The 21,949-nt window shown below is 40.8% G+C and overlaps 1 protein-coding gene across 1 annotated transcript in view; it reads right to left on the bottom strand.

Annotated features, from left to right (window-relative positions):
• The window catches only part of ITPR2 (inositol 1,4,5-trisphosphate receptor type 2), a 263,492-nt gene that overhangs the window by 30,987 nt on the left and 210,556 nt on the right, over positions 1-21,949 (bottom strand). The window contains exons 46-52 of the mRNA XM_054188393.1: positions 17,682-17,789; positions 15,029-15,221; positions 12,048-12,173; positions 9,016-9,191; positions 7,537-7,701; positions 5,371-5,566; positions 3,207-3,299 (exon numbers count right to left, since the gene is read on the bottom strand). Coding sequence (XP_054044368.1) covers positions 3,207-3,299; positions 5,371-5,566; positions 7,537-7,701; positions 9,016-9,191; positions 12,048-12,173; positions 15,029-15,221; positions 17,682-17,789 — 1,057 coding nt within the window. The remainder of the gene's footprint in view (positions 1-3,206; positions 3,300-5,370; positions 5,567-7,536; positions 7,702-9,015; positions 9,192-12,047; positions 12,174-15,028; positions 15,222-17,681; positions 17,790-21,949) is intronic.

The raw sequence follows: 21,949 nt of genomic DNA, 5'->3' as shown, positions 1-21,949 counted from the left end.
TTTGCTATGCAAGCAATTAAATGAGAAAGAACTCCTGATTTAAGGAACTCTGAGTAAAAAGAAAAGCAAAAGCAGACATAAGGACACACTTCCCTCTTACCTATACGGTCACTACAGACACTACTACCACTAGTAAGTCCAGATTTTTTACAAAAATGCTTAAATATTGAAACTGAAAGGATTGAAACAACAAAACCTTTTCTTCTCTGTCACACCTGGAAATTTTTTACTTAGTCATACCAATTCATCTCCTCTGCTTTTGTACCCTGCCTTTATTTCCTCCTCCTAAACATTACTCCATCAATTTTTCTGGAGCTAACATCTGTGCTTGCGAAGATGACCGTCCACAAGACAAATTAAAAACCTTTATACAAGAACAAGATTTTCACTGCTCACAAGACCAGGGTCAGATGCTGGAGACAGCAGATGGTCAGATTCTGGTGAATGGTTAAGGATAAACCAGGGCTACAAACTGGAAGGTGCAACACCAGAGAGAGTTATCTGCTAGAAACCCTAACTCATAACTCTCCATGTCCACCAAGATGCAAATTCAGAGCAAGCCCATGCTTCAGAAAGACACAAGATACCACTCATCAGCTGACTGGCACATCTTACAACACAGAGAATCGGCATCCCACACTGCATCCAGAAAAGCAAGCTCAGGTTGCTCTTTGTCAGAGAATCAGACAGCAGACAGTCTGAAGTTGGCAGAAACATCCAGTGCAGTAATGTAGGCTGTGGGGAATGTACAGACACCCGTGCATTTACTCTACTTCCACTCCCAGACGTGGAGCAACAAGTGCTACCTTCAGTCTGGGAGCCAGATAACCCTGCAGGCGCATGTTCTGCCCCAGCTGCTTTGCCCTGGTGCTCAGCACCACTCATAGCCCAGACTCAGCCCCTGTCGACACAGACTATGCCCATACTACCAAAAGGAGTGGATCTGTAGAGCGAAATGTTGCTAAGGACCCAATGTTGACACTAACTGAGGTTCAAGGGGTTTTATTTACAACTAGTTCCAGCCTAGTGAGAGGCCCATTACTGGCTAGACAGCATCAGGCAGACTGAATTAAACTTCGTCAGAAGACAAAGGTAATGCAGGTTATGCACTAAGACCACCCCACAATGTTAACCACAGGGCAGTAAGTGGGATGATAGGAAGATTTACATCAAAGATCTGCAACTGATGGCCCCCAGCTACGTGGCTTCTGGGCCTGATCTCCAACGCAAGTACAGGCACGGGAGACACACACGGGAGTCCATGTGGGTCTAGCTGAACTTGCAAAGAGCGGTACCAGACCTGGGAGTGGAATGAGTCTTTGAAAATGTCCCCTTCCACAAGCAGATATCCGTACACTTTTCTAGCACAGGCCTTTATGGGCTACAGGGCACAAAGAGCCACATATTGTAGAATGTGAAGTTCCTTTAAGTCACTAAGAGCTTCACCAGGCAAAGACTTAAGTGATATGGAAACGCCACTGGAGTGAAGAGTGGGAGACTCCAAGGGAGACGAGACAAAATATTTTTATGCTGACAGCTCAAAGCAGCAGTGAGGAAGCAGGCTGCAGACAAGGGATGCTCTTTGAGCAGAGCAGACTGGCTCCCAAGTTAACTCCCTCACCAACATGAGCAACGACTCAAGGTAGAAGCACAGGCCCACCAGAACAAGCACAGTCTCACCAGAACAAATGATTAGCAGTGATCTGATCCAAAAAGCAACATGTTTATGTCTCCACTCCGGACCTGAGATGCCATTGATAACATTTTATGTTTCGTACAGGCAGCTGCATACTTCTTCATGCTGCTACAATGTGAATTCCACCAAATCTCAGGCCTTTGCATTCCACCATGCTCATGCTTTTGCCAGAAGGGAGACGTGTCCCAGGAGAAGACGGAAGGCAGAGCAGTACTTTTTGACAGGTGATTCACTGGCTAAGATGAGCAAAACTGTTCTTGCTGAATGTTGTTTTTTCAGTGTTACTGGCTAAATTACAATTCTCCTAGATTAAGTGACAGTGCACTTAGATGTTTTGTACAGCTCCCTTTCATTATTGTTTAATTTTAAAGAAACGGTATCCAAACAATAAGAAATGTGAGATTTCTATCATTTAAAGAGCTTGGCAAAAGCCACACTGCTTCTCTTTTGACTGATTGATTACTCTTTGAATGCAGCAGCTTTGCCAATAGCTCTTAGACTGTTTTCTCTATCTAGTCAGACAGCTTCCCATGTTGTTTATGAGGCCTGTTTACACACCAGCTGGGGAGAAAAAGCCTACTTTTATAGCCCTCTCCCTCAAACCCTTGTAAAAACTCAAAAATTAGTAGTGGAAGAACAAAGCATGTGAAACAGCCTTATACTGGAACATAGGATAGGAAGGGACGACTTAGGTCCTCGGTTTCAGCTCCCAGCAACCACAGCCAACTGCGGCAGTGAACATTTGAAGCCTGTAGACCATGCACTGTGCACACATCCACACTGCAGAGGCCACCACACACTAAAACAACATCTGTAGTGAAAGACCAACCACAACTGGACTGTGCCACAGGACGAGAGTAAGAGAGATAAAGTAGCTCCACCATCCAAGGTCTCTGTCTAGCAGCACGTTTGGCCAACAGAACTCCCAAGTGACCCTGTAGCCTCAAACTACAGAAGAGGGCAAAGCACTCTGCCAGCTTGATCTAGGAAAAATTCCTTCCTGACCCAGTATCTGGTAACTGGTATCTGGTAACCGCCCCAACAGGAAACACTGGTCAGACCTTTTATTTTAACTGAGCATATTTAAAGTTGGCAGGGTCCTTCGGACAGATAGGTCAGATTCTTAATGCAGGTATCAAAATGAAACCAGGTGGACTCATCTGCTGAACCAGGGCTCTTCACTTGCCACAAGCATGAAGTAGTAATGCAACTTATCTATCGCGAAAAAGGCTTCGAAGAGCCTGCATTTCCTTGCATTTGCCACAAGCTAAGAATGCACAGATGGATTGCTGCCTGTGCTTAGCTGAGCCACAGTAACTCATTAAGACACAGTAACTTGACCCTGGATCTGGGCAAGTTGCAAACTAAGCTCGAAGCCTTGATGAAGTTGAGCACTTCCAACTTAAAACACCGATCATCACTTCTCACGCTAGGAAAAGTCTCTGCAAAAATCATACACAAATCCCGCAGTTTTAGCTGATCATCGGTTTGGAGGAACTTTTGTACTAACCTGGATTAATGATTGGGATGCTCGTGGAACAGTTCTCTTTTGCACAGGCTCCCATCATTGATGTGAGGGTTGTAGTGGGGACTTCGCCAATATCTGTAGAAAAAGCAGAATATTGACAAAAAGACAGCTACTACATTGATACTAAGTTTTAAATCATTATTTTCTAGAAACGAATCAATGAGTTGAAAACTTGAGAAGAAAAACCAGAACAAATTATACCACCAATTCCTCCTTCCTCAAGCAGTCTGCCTCAACAGCTCAAAGTAATCACAAGGAACAAAACCACAGTTTTATATTTACTGTATATCACAGCTATTCCCATTTCATCTCCTGAAATTAATGAATCTACATCAAATGCTGCTACTTCTGGTTAGAACAAAATATATTCAAAGCAAGAAACAACTGTCAGATATGAAAATAATGTCAGTTTTAAAACCATTAGATAAATTATTCACAAAAGCTGACAAGAAGGACACCAAGCTGATGTTCAGTTATCCTGAATGTAGAATATTTAAGAGTCTTCAAGGATTATAACACAGTTTGGTACTCATTTGTAAATATGTATGGGTTTGTGTAAAACACTAATTTAACATTCCCAAAGTGGGTAAATGCATCAGCTTGATTTTATCAAACCAATTTTATCTTGTGCATCTTGCAACAACTTCCTGCATTTCAAATCAGAGATACAAAAAGGTTTAAGGAGAAAAAATGAAGGCAAAACCATACAACCAAAGCAAAAGCCTAAGACAATCTGCGTAACACAGAAAATGTCCACTCTGACTTTCTCTTTGTGCCACTTTATAAAGCAAAAATTTAAAGCACTTGTCTTGGAACGCATAATGTGCCATTAGTATATCATCAGCATATTTTCTTTATGAGTTTTTGATCAGGAATGGCAATGTATAAAGCCAGCAAGAATATATCCACACCACAAAAATCTGCCAAAAATCCCAACAGAAGAAACACAAACAGGAACTACTGCACTGGACCAGACCAGGGCTTCGTGTAGCCTCGCATCCATTCTTCTAAGATGGTCACAATTACCTTTCACCAAAGTGAAACTTCACATTGTAACTTCTGTCCCCAAAATGAATGGTAAGTCAAATATAAGCCAACCCAGCCCTTTTAAGATGATCAGTGGCAAAACAAATCCGTTGGGTTCCTTTTTGATCACAGGGTATCAAAACAGCTACACAGGTACACCATAGCCACGAGTTCTGAATGACCTTTTCCTTGTTTGTGCGCTTTAGAGCCTGAAATAACAAATTTAGGAAAAACGTAGCAAATACTGAGCGCACACAGTGCGGGATGGACTCCATGAGTTGTTCTGTGCTTGCCTACAGCTTTGAGAGCTCAGCGTTTGGGAAAATCACGCCTCTTAATTTAATGGCAAGCTATTCCCAGGTATTTCTATGCAGACAGTTACTTCTCTGCCCATGCTCCCAGCAGGCTGGCTGGCAGCTTATTACAAAGGTCTCGACAGACCAGACTTGGCTTTTTTCTAGCAGAGCAAGTTTGTAACTCTCTGTCCATATTGGTAAATGATCTCATTCCGGAAAGCTGAAATCCTGGCCGTGTAAAAACTGGTTATAAACCTCCCAATGATGTTACTAAAGCCAGGATTATACACCAACGGTGATGTTTGTGAAATACAAACTGAATTAAAAGGTGCTCCAGGAAATCTCCTATCAGCAGAAGTGTGGATTCTGTAAAAAATTTCTGCTGGATGAAGCTTAAAAAGTAATCAAATGAATACATCTACTGAACACGTTAAGATTACATGCCTCATGCAGTACACAGAAAATACTATGAGCTGCTTTTAAGGTGGGATGAGAACCAAGAGAATTCACTTGGAGTTGCTTCCAAATACTTAGGAAATTTAGCATTTTTATTTTTTTTTTTAAATATTAGCATGAGTTTGAAAAGAAAACGTAACAAATTGAATGTGAGTGTTAGATTTTAGAATTTCAACAGATAAGCCTAGGCTAAAACAACCCTATACACGTTAAATTTTACCCAGAGAGTAGTTGTGTCCTACGGTATACGGAGTTAGTTCTGCTCCCACAGATACAAATAAAAAAATTCAATTTTCTCAGATGAAAGTTAGGTTAGGCAGACAGAAAAGGTATATGTCGGAAGCAAATTTTAATATAAAACTTAATACCTGCCACAGGGGTCCTGATTTTCAACCTGTCGACCTCCATGATAAAGTCATCTTTCAAGAAGAGGAACCCAATGATGGAGAAGAGATAAACTAGGATGAGGGCTAGCACTGCAGTGAGGATAATGGAACGACCATTCCGGGTAACACTTTTTATCACATTTAGCAATGTCTCCTCTCTGTACACCAAATCAAACAGCTGGGAAAAGCACAGAGTAGAGGAAAAATGAATACAAATGAGGCAATATATAGATGCTACACAGGAAAACAATCTGAACTGCTGAAACATACATCTAGCCACGTTCTAAATTCTCAGCTTCAGAAACACACAATTCACATTGATTTCAGTGGGAGCTAGGCTTGCTTCTAAGAGGAATTTAGCACAGAACTTTAAATTTTAAGAGAGATTATAGCAAAATACAAAGTTACAAAGCATACATTATATATGAGCCTGATCCAGATGCGGGTAATGGTTACCAACAAGATCCATTGTTTACCCATGTTCAAAATCAGCCTAAATTAAAATTAAAAAACAGTGTCGTCATACAGTGGATCTACATCTACAAATCAATTTTTCATGTTATTTGCCATTTGATAAACTGTAACTAAAAACCGCACTCACGTATGCAAGCAATTACATGTCTGTAAACTGTTTCTTTGAGCTCATAGCATCATATAAAAGTGACTTGCATATACAAAGAACGGGGTCATCTGTTTTCAGGACAAAGTTAATTTCATTGCACTGTTTGTATAAAACTAGAAACCTTTGTTCTTCTTTACCCTGCACTATATGCTTTCTTGGTACTTAACTTTAAAGAAAAGTATACGTTAAGACAATACTGCTTTAACTGCCAAAGGCCTAAAACAGCAATTATATGTCCTAAGAGTTTTTCAAGACGCTATAGCTTTTTTTCTCTTGCAGTTTTATTGATGTTTTATAGCGCTTTGGACCTTATCTATAATGTATGTATTTCTACTTCAAAACACACAGATTATAGATACAAAGTGACACACTATGATTTATCAAAATGGTCTACAGAAGAAGGTATTAGTCACAATCCACAAGATCTGAAATCCACAGCCGTGTGAAAGGATTAATAATAAAGGAAGAAAGAGGAAAGACAGTTATCATTCATTCTGTATAAGACAAAGCTTAAAATGAGGAAAAAATATTAAGAGTTTAGAATATTTCCACTACAAAGTGAACACCTGGAAGTAACTTTGGAACATGGACAATTACAACATCCATGAATCATGGATATTTGTCAATAGCAGTCACTGAAATAAATAAGTACATAAAATGTTTCTTAAACTACTTTCAATGGGAGCTCTACCAGAGTAAGGACTGAACCCCTGAACATTTTCGTGTGCTTATCACACCTTTGTGAAATGCTGGGAGCTCACCACTCTTCAGGAAGGCGAGAAAAATACAACAGGAAAGCGAACCCATGTAAATGACCACAATTTAGTCAGTCTCCCTACGAGTATCACACACTCCAGTATAAGGCAAAAGGATTAGAAAACAAGCGCAGTGAAACACCTTTTACTGCTATTCAGCATGAAGGGAGCAGTTAGCTGAGTTTAGCATAATTTTGTATGATTCATTTTCATTGCACCTGTATCATATTATAAAAAGGCTTTCGACCTGGATAATGGCAACAAAAGAAAATGAAAGTAGGGTACATTTAAAGTGATGGATCTTCCTGCTATGCCCGAGGCATGCCATCCCTGTTTCCCAAGTAATTTTTTATTTTTTTTATTTTATAATTAGGGCTGGAAGACGAACTGAGGAATGAGATCCTTTGGTATAAATACGATGCACACACCAGTGGACAAATCCTGTCCCAAAGACATTGTGACTGACACTGGATACAGGAACAATGTACACAGAATATATGTATGCTAGGGAAGGGCGGGAGAAAGGAGTAGGCTGTATGATGATTGTCTGAAAAGAAATGAGTAATCTTTCAATTCTAAACCAGACAGAATAAGTCCTAACAGAAACAGGTTCTAATGAAAACAGCAGCTCCTAAGGGGCAGCAACACAACGGCATGCTAAAAATACATCTGATTTGGCTTGATTGTCAGGAAGAAATTGAAGACAGCTGCATGGGTAACGGTATTTTCTATTTTTGCAAAGTTTTCCCCTCCACAGAAGCACATACTTACCAGGAAACTATAGAAGAATTCGTGCACGCAGAGGCCCAGCATGCAGACCAGGACATATGCTACGTGATAGAGAAAAGCCATGTCCATGATGACCGCTCTGTAGCCACGGGTAAAAGTTCCACGGTTCCCGACAAAGCTCACCAGAAACACTATTTTGTTACAAAGCTGTGGCGGGAAAACAAAGACTAGGTTTATTCCATCAGAAAAATCCTGATATTTATTGTTTGCATTGTTGCAGCATGCAGAAAGTCTAGATAGATTGCTTTGACTAAATGATCAACTTTTAGATAGCTGGAGTCAGATGAGAGAAACTGAATTACCAAGCCACACTGGGAACAGAGTCCATGAGAGTAAGTTGAAGTACATCACCCCTCTAAAACTGCACCGTGCCTCATTACGTTGTGATTTATTTCTACACCATTAGTGAGTAGGCAGGGTGGGATTAATGTCAGAAAGCATTAAAAAAGCAACTGGGAATGGATTCCTAATAATTTTCAGTTTAGACCCGAGACTACGTAAAAGCAGCTAAGCATGCTACTACAAAGAGAACAATAGTAGTAAAACAGAAAGTGTGTGGGGTGTGTGTGTGAGATCTACCGTTTCCTTCGGATCATGTTTCTCACTATAAAATCCCTAAAAAAAAAAAAAAAAATACTGGGGGCATTTTTGAAGTATAGCATTTAAGCAACAGCATCAGATTCTCCATCGCTCCTGAGCTTCGCCTGCATGCAAACAGCAGTGCAGAAGTAAATACAAAAGGGGCTAACCTCATCTGTTTGGTAGTCCAGGACAAGCAATGAGGACCCGACGTGTTTTTTTCTTTCACAAATTTGACGTAGGCAAACACAGCCTTTACCTTTGACTGGGCAGCTTGAAGTGTGTGAAATTCTCACAGAACTGGTGGCAAACAGCCCAATACTTTGCTGCCTGGTGCTAAGGTGAATTAGTGTGTAACAATCAGACAGAAGTCTACACAGATGACTTATGAGCATGACTGTATATTTTAGCCAGCTCAGTAAACATGCAAACATCGACATGGTGAAGTTAAGAAATCTGGAAAAGGGCTGAGAGAATTTTTAATTTTGAAAACTTTTTGCTTCTTAAAAATATAGATTTAAGCTGACAAAGAAATTTGGGTCGATTTTGCCGAGCATATTGGTAGACAACATTATTCTTCTAACATGAAAAACTGTAAATTTGATTCATCTTAATTGGCAATTTTTCTTTAAATTTCATATTGTTTTTATTTTTAAAGTATTTGCATATGCACAAAACCAAAACAACTTTTTTCTTAGCTTCCCACTTTGCTGATGCTGCTGTTTCAGGATGACTGGAAATGATTTATTTTTTTGGCTTAACCAGTGAACCAGAAAAAGAAGTTCTTTGCACAGCTCTAATCAAGGGCTTTTTTAATAGGAGATGCTTAATATCTCTGCTTCTGCTGAAAGGGAAATTCTGCTTGCTTTTTAGAGTACTTACATTAGCAGCACCAAGAAGTATCAAGGTAGGACCGAGCCCTATAGTATATATAGATCTGAGAATGACAGACACCAAAAAGGGTCGAATACCAACAGGCTTGGAGATGAAAAACAGCATTGCTGTACAAAACGCCACTGCTATCCAAAGCAGGAGTGAAAACAACGGGGAGAGTGTGCCTGTATAGAGGAGAAAGGAAGATTTGAGAAAGGCATCTTTAGAGAGTCCATTTTTCACCAAGAAACAAATCCAAAAGATCAATTCCTCTGCCAGTATAGCTAACAAAAAGCGTGATTCGTGCACCACAACCGCTGACCACAACTTGCCCTAATTGCAGCAAGAACTATTATTATCATAGTATTGTTGATTTTTGCCCAGGTAATAATAAGAGCAGCTAATGAAATTTCCATTAAAATCCGAGGAACGCTCAGAGATGAAACAGTTTACCCTTCTCCTCGAACAAGCTACTAATCAGCGCCCTTCTGCAGGGATCATTAAGGCTCCTCCAGCCTAATTCCATGATTGCTCAGCTACAGAAATAGCCGGTCCTTGGGGTGGCGCAGCAAGTGGCACTGCGCCGCAGTGTCACCTTTCGAACCCCAATAGCACTGATGCACCCCAGTTTTCGAAAAGCAGCTTTCTTCTGAGCGGCCATGGGTGTTCAGCAGGAGCCTCCGCCTCCGCACGGGAGCAAGGCACTTGCCACAGCGGGAGGCAGCCACGGGGACTTGGGCAGGAACAAGCAGCATCTGCATTGCCGAGAGCAGCTGGATAGCTGTGCCTTGCTCCTGGGGAGGCAGCAGGTCCCGGGTCTTTCTGAGCTCCTGCGGGCACGTGAGCCACTCACTGCCTTCAGTGTCAGTCTCTCTGCCGCTCTGCAAGATGCTGGCTCCAGGCTCTCCCTGAGCTTTGAGCAATGCCCCTGTTTTCCCTCTCCCCTCTGCTTAAAGCCCTGGAAACACATCATGTTGCTGTGATGTAAAAGGCACATTCAGATCTCGGGGCACTGTCACACTTGTACACTGACTTCTATTGTTATCAGATGAACTGAGAGGTCAGTGACGAGGGAGAAGGGAATAGAAAATTTATCTAGACTCACAATAGAAATCATGCTATCTCTTTGGCAACGGATACACAGCTGAGCAGCACCAGTGGGATTAGAAAACAATGGGATGGGGCTGTAGCCTCAACATTCAGATGGCATCCGAACTTTTCCAAAGTTCAGGAGTGTTTATATCCTTGGCAGGAGGTTCAAGGTCAGCTCTGTCAGTTTCTTCACCAGCAAGATTTAGAAACTTTTAATGGATCCTAAAAAATAACTTCCAAGTGGATCTGAGAGGTGAGGCCAAAGCACGCAGCATTACTTTAACAAATCATTTCTCCTTCTTCCTTACTGCAGGTCAAACTATTTCACGTTGCAGGGCCCACACCGGTAACGTGTGCAGACATGCAGGCCAGAGGCGAGGAGTCCTCATCTGGAGCACAATTTCGCTTATGTCATATGATGTAAGAACTGCAGAAATCTACTGAAATGCAGCATTGTTGTGATGATTAGATCAGCTCAGGCGCCACAGACATCCGAGTGTGGGGGGATTTACACAAGGTACAGGGGAAAAATGGGAGAAAATCTCCAGCTGTGAGATCGGGCTTTGGTGGAGGGGGAGGCTGGAAGTGAGGAGACTGCCTCATGACCTCCTAATCCCATTCGGCCACACCTATTGTTTATTGCTCAGGAGTCACTTTTGCTTTTACAAGCAACGGGATCTGGAATCCTGAAATGCGCTATCACTGAAATCACCGGATTACCAGGGCCGCTTAAACTAATACTACATAAATCTGCAGTTCAAAATAAGCATTAATACCTACTGATTGAAGACCAGAGGATTTCTGCAAGGATAGATTAGCTAAAATTTAGTAGCTTAAAAGGTTTAACTCTTTATTTTTCCCCTCATCCCGCATGGGCTTTAACGTGTGTGCACTGCAAGTGACTCTTCGGTTTACAAGCAGGAAGGCGCTAAGTACAAATGCTTCCCTTTTACGTGGCACAGCCCTGCAAACTTTGCTTCGCAGGACTGCGGAGATGCCTGTGCCATGACCTGCAGAGACCACCCCGTCGGGTGAAAGGGCAACGTGGCTCCGGGCCAATATACTTTAATCTGCTGCCTTTCTGTTTAGCCAGCCAACGGGAATGTTTGCTGGTGCCAACTCTGGTGTTTGTGAAAAGCACATGTATCTACTAGAAGCTGGACTGCTTCCACCAGCCCAGTTCACATGCCATCAGACAGAGGTGACTTTCAGTCACATTACTGACTGGACTGGACATGAACCAAAGTCCTAGAGGTGAATGGTTCTATTCCTGTTACCAGTATTCTGAACTATTTAGTCTCATTTATCCCAATTAAGCTTGTTTTGGATTCAAAGAGGCCTCCCGCTGGTCTGCTGCGTTTATTTAATGAAATTTATTATTTGCTATATTTTCCGTAACTTGTGATGAAGCAGAGACAGAATCATAGATTTTAAGCATACTTTTGTATAATGCATTTATCCTCTGCAACAATGATGTCCTTTTAACCCAACAAACAAAACAGTCAAAACCCAACAAGCTAGTTTTTAAATCATTCCATTCCATATGTTTTTAAGCTGCAAGTCATTCAAAATGGTCAGTTTTAAGGAACCTCTGTCTCTCTGCTGCCAGGAATCCTCCCTTAGCTCAGAAGCTGTAACTGAATGTGCGCAGTAGTACACTGCAATATGGCAATATGAAAAAAAGAAAAAGGAAAAAGAATTAGCTCAGATCATCTAGATAATCTTCGGCTTGGCAGCTATGTTCTGTCCATTTTACTTCATATTGCATGGGACATGTGACACACAGAAGATCAACTACCACATTTCACCCGGTACCTGCTAAGATACTGAAGATACTAAATGGCTTCTGCAGATATAAGCATACCTGAAGATGCCGTTTTATACAACCGTTACCTTAGAATTGAAAACATCTCAAATTAAAAGGCAAAATAAAACCAAGCGCCACTTGCCTTCATCTCCATCATCTCCGAAGGGGTAGAAGAGAGCAACTGCTAAATTGATGAATACAGCAAGGTTGAAGGAAATGCTCCCCCAGAGAGAGATGTGTCTGGAGAACCAAAACAGGGGTGGATTATCTAGAAAGGGGAGAAAAGCAGCAATCAGTGAAACGAAAGCAGGCAGGAACTCAATCAGTAATGGCCTCAAGGTAATTAAAAAATACAAATTAATGAAGAAAATACGTAGGTCTTTGAAGTTAACTAAAATAGACAAATATTAAACATAGGTTTGCCATAAAACATAGTTTCAAGCACAGCTTTTAATCCAAAGATCCCAATACAGTTTATTATATATAAGGGTTTTGCCTCTGCTAAGATTTTAGGACTGGATCTTTTGGGAAGGCGTCTTTTCACCTGCCTCTGAAGCTGTAGCCTCTGTGCATGGAGATACAAAATCAAGCAAACAAATAGATTTTAGCACTCCGCATGCCATTTAACCAGAAGACCCGGAACGAGTCAACCAGATGACCCGTTTGGACCAAGCACACTGGAGACATTATTCAAAGAATGATGGAATAGGCAAGGTTGCAGAATGGTGGTATTTTCCCCACCTCTGTCAAACTAAATCTTATTAGTATATATTTATATGTATATAAATATAACATCTTATTCTACTTTGGAGAACAGGTAAAATTTGGTCTCACTGGGATTTGGCTCTATGAAAGCTGACTACTTCCTGCATGATCCTCAGATGTCCACGGTTACCTGCTGACAAACGGCTCTGTACACCTGCTTAAAAGGACTCAAATAAAGCCAGGATCTCCATATGTGAAATGCTGTACGAATACGCAGAAATAGGCTATATCCCAAAGAACCTATAACCTAGTTAGAAAAGACTAAAAAGGGAAATCGGGCAAAACAGGGTTAAGATTTTTTGTCTCGAGTCACATAAACAACTCCGCAAAATGCCTAGGAACAAGATCAGACAGGACTAAGACCCGGGCAAGCACTTCGTATATATGACTGCACTACAATAAGTTTAAATGAACATGTAAAACAAGATTCTATGTGCAATGGTGTGAAGAAATTTCTAGCCAGAGAGGTTTATTTGAAGACGATGTATTCCTGTTAATTATATTTTAAAGTACTGAGAGCCTCCTGCAATTATGCAGAACATATTCTTGACTTGCCTGCACCCAGATAAATTTTTATAAACAGTAGACTCCTTCAACTGCATATGACTGTCTCAGGCTTTAGTCTAAATAGAATTTAATTGTGATTAGGTAAATATTCAGATTTCATTGTGATAACCTTATGCTGTTGGCTGCTGAGATTTAAGCATTTGGAGCCATTGAAAATTACATGTATCAATTTTAGCAATGCAGACTGCATGCTAACAGACACTTGGCTAAAGAATGAACCGAGCCTCGACCTGTATTATCTTTTCAAATAAAAAAACCCACATGGAAATTTGCGGGCCATTCCACTGATGAAAGGAATTGAGGAATTTCTGTTCTGAATAAAAATAAACCAATTTTCTTTGCTTATAGCATTAGGCAGGTCTGGTCTACGTAAGTGTAAGGTTGGGCTCTTTTATTTGTGTTTCTTAAGCAAAAACCACAGATATGATTTTGTTACTGGAGTAATTTTTCTACAATATAGTGACTTTTATTCCCAAATTAACTGTGCAGATAGGGAGTTATTGTGGAATAATTTATTTTTCAACTTCTACTCTGGTCAGTTTATCAGTACAGAAAAGTTCTCACCGTGCCACCAAGGGAAGCGGACCTGGGCCTATAGGATTCACACTGAAAACTCACCTCTGAAAACTATAGCCTGGGAATTGACATTTATAAAAACTGCAACCAACATAAGGATGCTACATTAAACCATATTGCTTTGACTACCCAAACTCCCTGCTGCTCTGACCATAGATCCTACTCTTCACTTCCTTTCTGATCAATCGCATAATGCATAACGCATCAGCTGTTTAACATCCGATGTCTGCCACCCCAGCAGCATCTGCATTTTAGCAATGCCTGAAGCGATCACTCTTGCGCATTTTTATATATATACCTAAATGATAACTTTCTTCCTTATCCCTCAAGAATAATGTAGATGCTTAATTAGTCTGCAGCCTTGATTCTCTGCTCCAGAAGCAAAGGGCACAGTTGACACTGGCTGACCTGGGACGAGCTTCCCGTCACTGAGAAATCGGCAGCATGAGGACCCCCATTCCTGGTGAGGGCCAGCAGCTGTAATGCCCACCAGCGAACTAAACAAGGAACTTGGGGTACCTGGCTTGGCTTCACTGCACCTCCTCTTCGGGTTCCTGCTTTGATCTCTCCCCCACGATCTCGACTGTGCCTGTCAGATGTGCAAGCTGCAAGCAGCTTAAGGTGGTACAGATGCCTCTCCCACTACCGTGGGACACGTACCAGTATGGGCTTACAGACTGGGACATAGTACAGCCTAGTCAAGCAAGGCTGATGTGAACTGGCAGAGGGGAACTGACTCCATGGGAGTCGGGCAGATTTAAAGCAGCTGAGGTTCTGGTGAGAGATGTTTTAAAGTGACTGACATTTACAAGTTTTTTAATGGTCTTTTCGGAATCTGCAAACCTCAAATATGCAGCTACACATGTTTTTGTTAAATATTAAGGGCCTTGGCTTAATTAGGTGCAACTCTATTGAGTTTAGTAGAACTACACCCAGTTCACCCATCCCTCAATTTAACTTTTGGAGTCCAAAACATCGTCTTGAACACATTACTTATATTCCTAGCTGCTCTATATTATGCCTCTCTTATGGTGGCATGCAAGTGCTTCAGCTGACCTATACTCTGCTGACCTACACTCTCAAGTCCTGAACAGTATCGCCTGTTGCAGTATCGGAGTGAACTGAGAAAAGTGTATTATTAAAATGAAAGCATTTGGAGGCTTAAAAGCAGGGTTTTACCATAATGAAGCTATTTTTTGAAATTGCAATACTTACTCCTAATTTTCTTTTGCCATTTCATCTCGTTGTACAGATCCTCTGTCTGTTGGAAGAAGTCGTTGACTTTGCTCCCTTGTTCATCCCTCTCTGTTGTATTGAATACCCGACTTTTCGATTCACGAGTGAGAAATTCACAAATATTGGGGACAGGAAAGACAATCTGTTCCATTGTTCTATCATGGCGAACAATCTATAAATAAAACACACATTTTTTTCAGGATCAGTGACTTTCCAACCATTTTTTCATACCTTTTCTTGTTCACAGGTCCCCTTTTATTTATAAATTAATGCCTAAATTATTTGAACATTACAATGAAGTTGAACCAATCAATCCTAAAACAAAGTAAAACTGCTTTTCTATCTTCAAAAGCCTGCCTGAAAATACGGTGGCAAATACACGTCTCAAGCAAAACGTAGATCCAAACTTCCCCCAAATATAAAAACTGTTCTAATTCAGAATGCTTCAATTTTGCAATAAACTGAACCCAGTAAACATTGCAGAAGCTCAGGGGGCTTCTGCTCAGATTACAAAATTCTTTTCTCACCTTGAGTCTATTTCTATGATGAGATAAGTTGTGAAGGTGAACATGCAAAAATAGCACCTTGTTACTCACACAGCACCCGTATCTTCCTACTTGGCAAAACTCAAGGTTTTGCATTGTTTGTATTTCAGGGCCTAGTGAGCTCCCAGTGAGTGAGTTAGATTTTATTCCATCTTACCACACTGTCATCAAAATTGCTTCCCCATTCGGATCATGGACTCTGCATTGCTAAAAATACAGAAATGGGTAGAAAACTCATCTTGACTCCTAGACCCATATCTCTGTACAGCCACCAGTGACAAAAAACCCCACTATTTGACTTTCAAATAAAACAAATGAGATACCCTCATATAGGGGAGCTATATCTGAAATGCCAAACAGGTGTAGAACTACTTTCAGAGAAAGGCCAGTGAATATCCATTTGATACAGCAGGAATCCTGGGTTGAGTTACACTTTTCCAGTCGTAGTCCTGCAGTAAAAACCCTCCCTTCTCTCTGTTAATTCATATTTATTATGTGAACACACTAAAAAAAAAATCTGTCTTAAGTCATTGTTAAGATTAATATAGTCAAGTACATTTGCCTTGGAGATGAAAGATAACCGTGCTCATGTCTGCCCTTAGGCATGTGCATTACGTGACATTTGAACAGGCAATTTTGAAGTGTCCTAAGTAAATAGCTGTGTCTCAGGCCAGCTGTTTTGCAACAGGACTACGTGACTAGCAGCTAACCCGGTAGGGTGAGTGACCGAAGCTGACAGCGCATCTTCAGTTCTGTCAGGGACTAAAACGAAAAGGTAAGCTGCATGTGCTGCTCTGCAGAATCGCATTTAAAACAGTTTATTCTCCCTGAGAATAGAGGCCACCGTATCTCCTTGAGGAAGAGGCTTTGCAACCATGAGGTTTTAGGAGATTTCAGAAACTGCAGCAGGAAGAAGCTATTTGCCATATAAAAGCAGACCACAGTGCTTGCTTAATGCCCGAATTTACAACCTACACAGGTAACTCGGCTGATAATTGCCAAGAGATACCTCAGCAGTAACCAAAATATTAAAATATGTGAAGAGGAGCACTGAGCTGCTCTCTGGACAGCTACAGCCATGGAGCTTCCATCTATCCTGTGGTGGGATAACATGACAAGTATCAGGCAAAAAGGATGGTGGGAAACAGAGAAGGACTCAGCCATGGCCTGTCTTGATGGCAGCCAGGACAATACGGACCTGACACGCTCGCCCCAGGCCTGCTCTCTATGCACGCAAGCTCAGGTCCAATGTTGACGGAACCTGGGAGCCCACTGAAGGTAAAATGAAAGCTCAGATTCAGGCTGGGCCTGTGTGCAACCATACTGTGCAGGTTTCATACTTGGCCAATTTTGGAATTGATACAGGATTTCCAAGAGAGAACTAAATGTCTCTTCTTCCTGCAGTCTCTCACAGCAGCTGCCTTTGTGCCACCGAAATTCTCCTCCTTACAAAGTCACTAAAGACTAGAGACATTACACACTAGGATACTAACTCCTATCTTGATGCCTCTAATCCCATGAAATCTGTAAGAGCACAGGAACTAACATAAGGGTTAAGAACCTAAATACCTCTGTGGATCTTGATCTAAATCCAGTCCATGGCAGGGGTAAAGTTTAAAATAGAGAACAGATCTGATGATCCAGGCCAAGCCTTGGTCTTTTAAACAAAAGCCATACTAAATGTCTACACCACTTCAAAACCTCTTTGTACTGCAGCCAGACTTTTAATTTGATCAGTTAGCATCACTGGTTTGAAACTCATGATTATTTATTTGAGTGATGTACCATACAAGATTATTCTTGACTTCATGACACAGCTACTATCCACAGTCATTATTTCTCTAACAAAACATGTTTAGTTACACACCGGAAAGCTACTGTAAAATGATTATTTGGAGCCACTTTTAATATAGGTACATTCCTTTTCCTCCCATAGCCAAAACCACATTATTTAACCTTCTCCTTCTCATAAATAATCTACACCATTTGAATAAGCTTTCCTGTTCAGAAGCTTAAAAAGAGGTAATACACCATGCATAAGATGCAAACTTGTCTCATATTCAATCTTCTAGTGAGCAATTCTTTACCTCTATCTGTGCCGTGTGATTGGCGTAATACCTCAAGGCTTCATCTCCTTCATCTGGATCTGACCCTGGCTTCAGCATCTGTTGCAATGTTTTATTGTGACGAGCCAACTAGAAAAAGAAAAAAAATCTGATTTATGTCCTGCTGCTATATTTTCAGCTTTATCATCTTCACTTAACTAACACAAATTTCTCCTTCCCCCCACTCCCATATACTTACACGCTCAACCCAGTGGGGCTCTTTCCACAGATAACAACAAAAATGTAATTACTTGAGAACAATAGAAATAATTTACTCTTAAAAAGTCAGCAGCAAGTCTTCGGCTGAGATTTATGAAAGGCAGCTTAGCCTGCAGCCTAGATGGTTTTTGGAGGGCTTTTAACAAATGCCAAAAAATTACACTGAATGCTTCTTTTCACTTAAGTTTGGCCATAAAATTTGCATACCTCTGAATAGGTAATTACATTTACAATTAAATTTTCTCTGCGATTTCGAACGGCTAAACTGTTCTTTGCTATGTTGTATGTTGGTATTTCAGGGCTGCCAAGATAACATCCATAACTATCTCAGAGGCAGCTGGACTGCACTGGTGGGCAAATACATTCTTAACTGTATAGTTTACATACATAGCATATATATGCACACACACAAACACACTAATAGGTACCTCTTCCTACAAACTTTTACAAATTATATACTTCACATGATTCATAAAACACACCTCTTCTTGTTGACTAGTAAATATTTAAAATGCTTGATAGCTGCATGAAGTTTAATACTGAGAGTGTCAGCAAACTGCATTCATGATGTCTTTTAGGTTGGTGAGGAACAAAGACTTAATTACAAGGCATGAGGAAACACCGTTAAAAATGCAATCTTCCCTATATCATAGCGAGTGGTTTTCATCCAGAAACTCCAAGGTGTTTCACCTACTTTAAGGTGGGGGAAAACTGAGGCAGGAAAGGCTATCTTGCAAACAAGATCCAGGTCTCAATCACTGCACAGACATTACCACAACAGACTAGACACAGACATTAAAAATGAGGCAGGTGCAGCACTCGGAACGACTGCAGGAATTAGGCTTTGAAGTGATGATCACCACAGGTGGGTTAGGATTTACTACATGAAATAACACAGTAAGTTGAGGAATTATAAAATAATTAAAATCTAGAAAAAGAGGGTCTGACTATCTGATTAGTTCTTCTCCATCACACAAGCTATATAACCTGATCCAGTCAGTAGTCATTGCCGTATGTGCACAACATCATTTCAATGCGACAACCTGAACCCATTTTCTATAGGTCTTTTGCATCCTACTCAATATGTGCTCCAGCATCATGGAGAAACAAGATGAGCTTGTGGAAACAAAGTAGTAATTTTTTAAAATAAACAGCGTTATTATTTTTGCCTTTCAGCTTTACTGAATGTCCCTCTGCATCTGTACTTAGAAAAGGGCAAAAAATTCACCTTCTCTGTATCATTCATCATTCTGTACACTACTGTCACATCCTCTCTTATTTGTCTCTTCTTTAAATTAAAACAATCCCTATCTTTCCCATCCCTCCTCAAACAGAAGACTCTCTGTGACTCAATTATTTTCCTTGTCCATCTCCAAATGCCCTTTACTTTAGCTATATCTCTTCTTTAAGACACGAAGAAAAGAGCTTACTAGACAGAATGCAATTGCACCCTGCTTGGAGCAGTGAATTAGCATAACCAGAAGCAAATATATTCCCTGTTTTTATCTTTGATAATACAGAGGAACTTTACCTGTATCTTGACCCTTTTTCTCCAATGTCAACCATTAAGATTTTGAGTTTTCTAATAAATGATAAGTCAAGGACGTATGGATAGTTTTTCTCATATTAAAATGATAACCGTTTGGAGAAAAGGACATGTATGGGTCCAGAACTTTCCATTATTGCCACAAAAGACTTTGTTTATACACAATTGAATTTGTGTACCGAATTGGAAATGCCATTTGTAAACCATATGAAATCTCAAGGTATTGCTTCCTGATATGCTTTTAACTGTCCGTAACTTTTACTGTAAAAATACCTCTTGATAACTATCAGTAACAGAAGTTCCCTTATCACATGGACTAGAAGGGAAAACTATCTGAGCCTTCTCGCGCTGTAATGGGATTGACTAGCACACGTGTTAACTTAACAGACCGCTAGTGGTTTGAGACAGCGATGATACAGTGCATATTTTACTATCAGGTTTCATTTGAACAGCAGCTACGCACTTCAAAACTGTGTGCACTTGGCGATCCTCATTACACTTTATTAGACGGTGCTCTTAGGCAGTGACTGTCTTGTGCTGACGTGTGTACAGAGCCTAGCACCACACAGCTAGGGCTTCCTGACACTAGCACTAGGCAAAATGATCTGAAGAACAGGCCAGGATCTTCTGTGCTAGCACCTCGGCTGCCAGCAAAGACACATGGGAAATGACCAGGGATTGCTGACCAAGCTGGAGGAACTGCAGCAGATTTCAGGAGGGAAACCTACCTAACGATGTCAGCGGTAGTGCCAGGCAATAAGCCCTTATAACCTCATTTCTTTATGCTTCCCCATGTCTCTATATCCACTCACCTTCTGTAGTCTAGACCTTCAGACAGTAACCTCAAGGGCTAAAGGGTCTATCCGTTTTCTGCTTGTATTGCAGTTCCTACGTGGCATAGATTCCTCTACATTGACACAACAGAGGTACTGCTAATATATCTGTATTGTCACAGCTACACCCATGAATGAATGATACGGACAGCAATCTGTGAAGGCTCAGCTCTGAAGCAGAGGCCCACAGTAAGACACAGAACAGCTTTAGAAATGCTATGTTATTTGGCAACTACAATGTTTTCTGAAGCTCTGCTTTCATGATCCCTCCTTCACCCTGTAATGAGCTCAAAGGCTCACACGGGCAAAGGGGACTGTGTCAACAGATTCCTTGACCAGTGCAGAGCTTTTTCTAAGATCAAAGACATAGCAATGAAAATAACCGTGTAGTGACAAACTGTGAACCTAAAATATGGAAAGCTTATCCAAGCTGATAATGCACCCTAGGTGACAGTCTGCGACTGACATGTAAAGGCCGTGCAAGCTCTGAATGACATTTTTTCATATTTAACTCCTGTGATGTAGTTAAGCGTTATTTCCAAAGTGCTGCAGAAATCTTTTGGGGCAGCTGAAGGACAAGACACTGGATGGGCATGGACAATAGCAACTATAATGAAAAGGACGGTCCCATTTATGTTTGCAAAGCAAAGCTCAAAAATGCACGGCAAGCATAACTGATACAAAAAATAACCATCACTAGAGCCTGAATTTGCAGAGATCCCCCAAAAAATCACGTCTGAGGAGAAAACTCTCTGTCAGTCATTCATTTACCCATCAACCATGCCAGTGACAATATTTTAAATGTCAACACTGTATTTTACTACTCATCAAGGCATGTAGGGATGAGGACGCAATAGCATACAGCAGAACAGTGATTTCCAAAGAGGGGATGTGTACGGCAACGGCAATAACTATATGAATAAAGATCATTTGGCTTTCAGTCAGTTCCCAAGGAAGGCCTGTTGTTCATCTTGAAAGACTTTTACTTCAAAAATTTGGAAAACACTGTAATGAAGCATCAGTACAAAACGTGAAAGATTGAGGACAGACCAAGAACGCTGAAGACATTAATAAAGAAACAGCAGAGATAAATGACAGAATTGGAAGTAATACTCAGTCTAAACTCCTCACAGAAGATGATTATAAAATCAGATCTGCTGGTCATCTGGGATTCCATATATGATCAGCAGCATGGAAACCCATCTTTTGCAACTGACAATATACAGATTTCCCGCAGGCTTTGTGCTATAAAGTCAAGATTTCCTTGAACAAATATGCAGTTATTTAAATGTTCTCAAAGAAAAAGTGATTTAAAATTGTGAACGTTCATGTCATCAGCCTGTCAATAATTCATTGACTTGGGATACTAGGTTGGTTTGCTAAAGTATGTATATACATATGCATGTGCGTGTGGAAAAATTGCTGGGAAAAGAGAAAGTAATTCTCCACTTTCATCATCTCTGTAAAACACAGACTTTCTCCGTATTTTTACAGGAACATGTCAGTCCCTGGTTGTAGCTTGTAAACTGCAAAGGTCTCTCCTCCATAGCCCAGTCCTCATTGGAGGCGTGAGGTCTAACACAGGACACAGTCGAGGCGGTTGTCAAACCTCTGACTGCTGATTTCACCAGGCTTTGCTTAAGGCCCCAAAA

The sequence above is a fragment of the Rissa tridactyla genome, chromosome 1 (assembly GCF_028500815.1).
Source record: "Rissa tridactyla isolate bRisTri1 chromosome 1, bRisTri1.patW.cur.20221130, whole genome shotgun sequence".
NCBI classification, from domain to species: Eukaryota; Metazoa; Chordata; class Aves; order Charadriiformes; family Laridae; genus Rissa; species Rissa tridactyla.
This window is presented reverse-complemented; position numbering and strand designations above follow the sequence as displayed.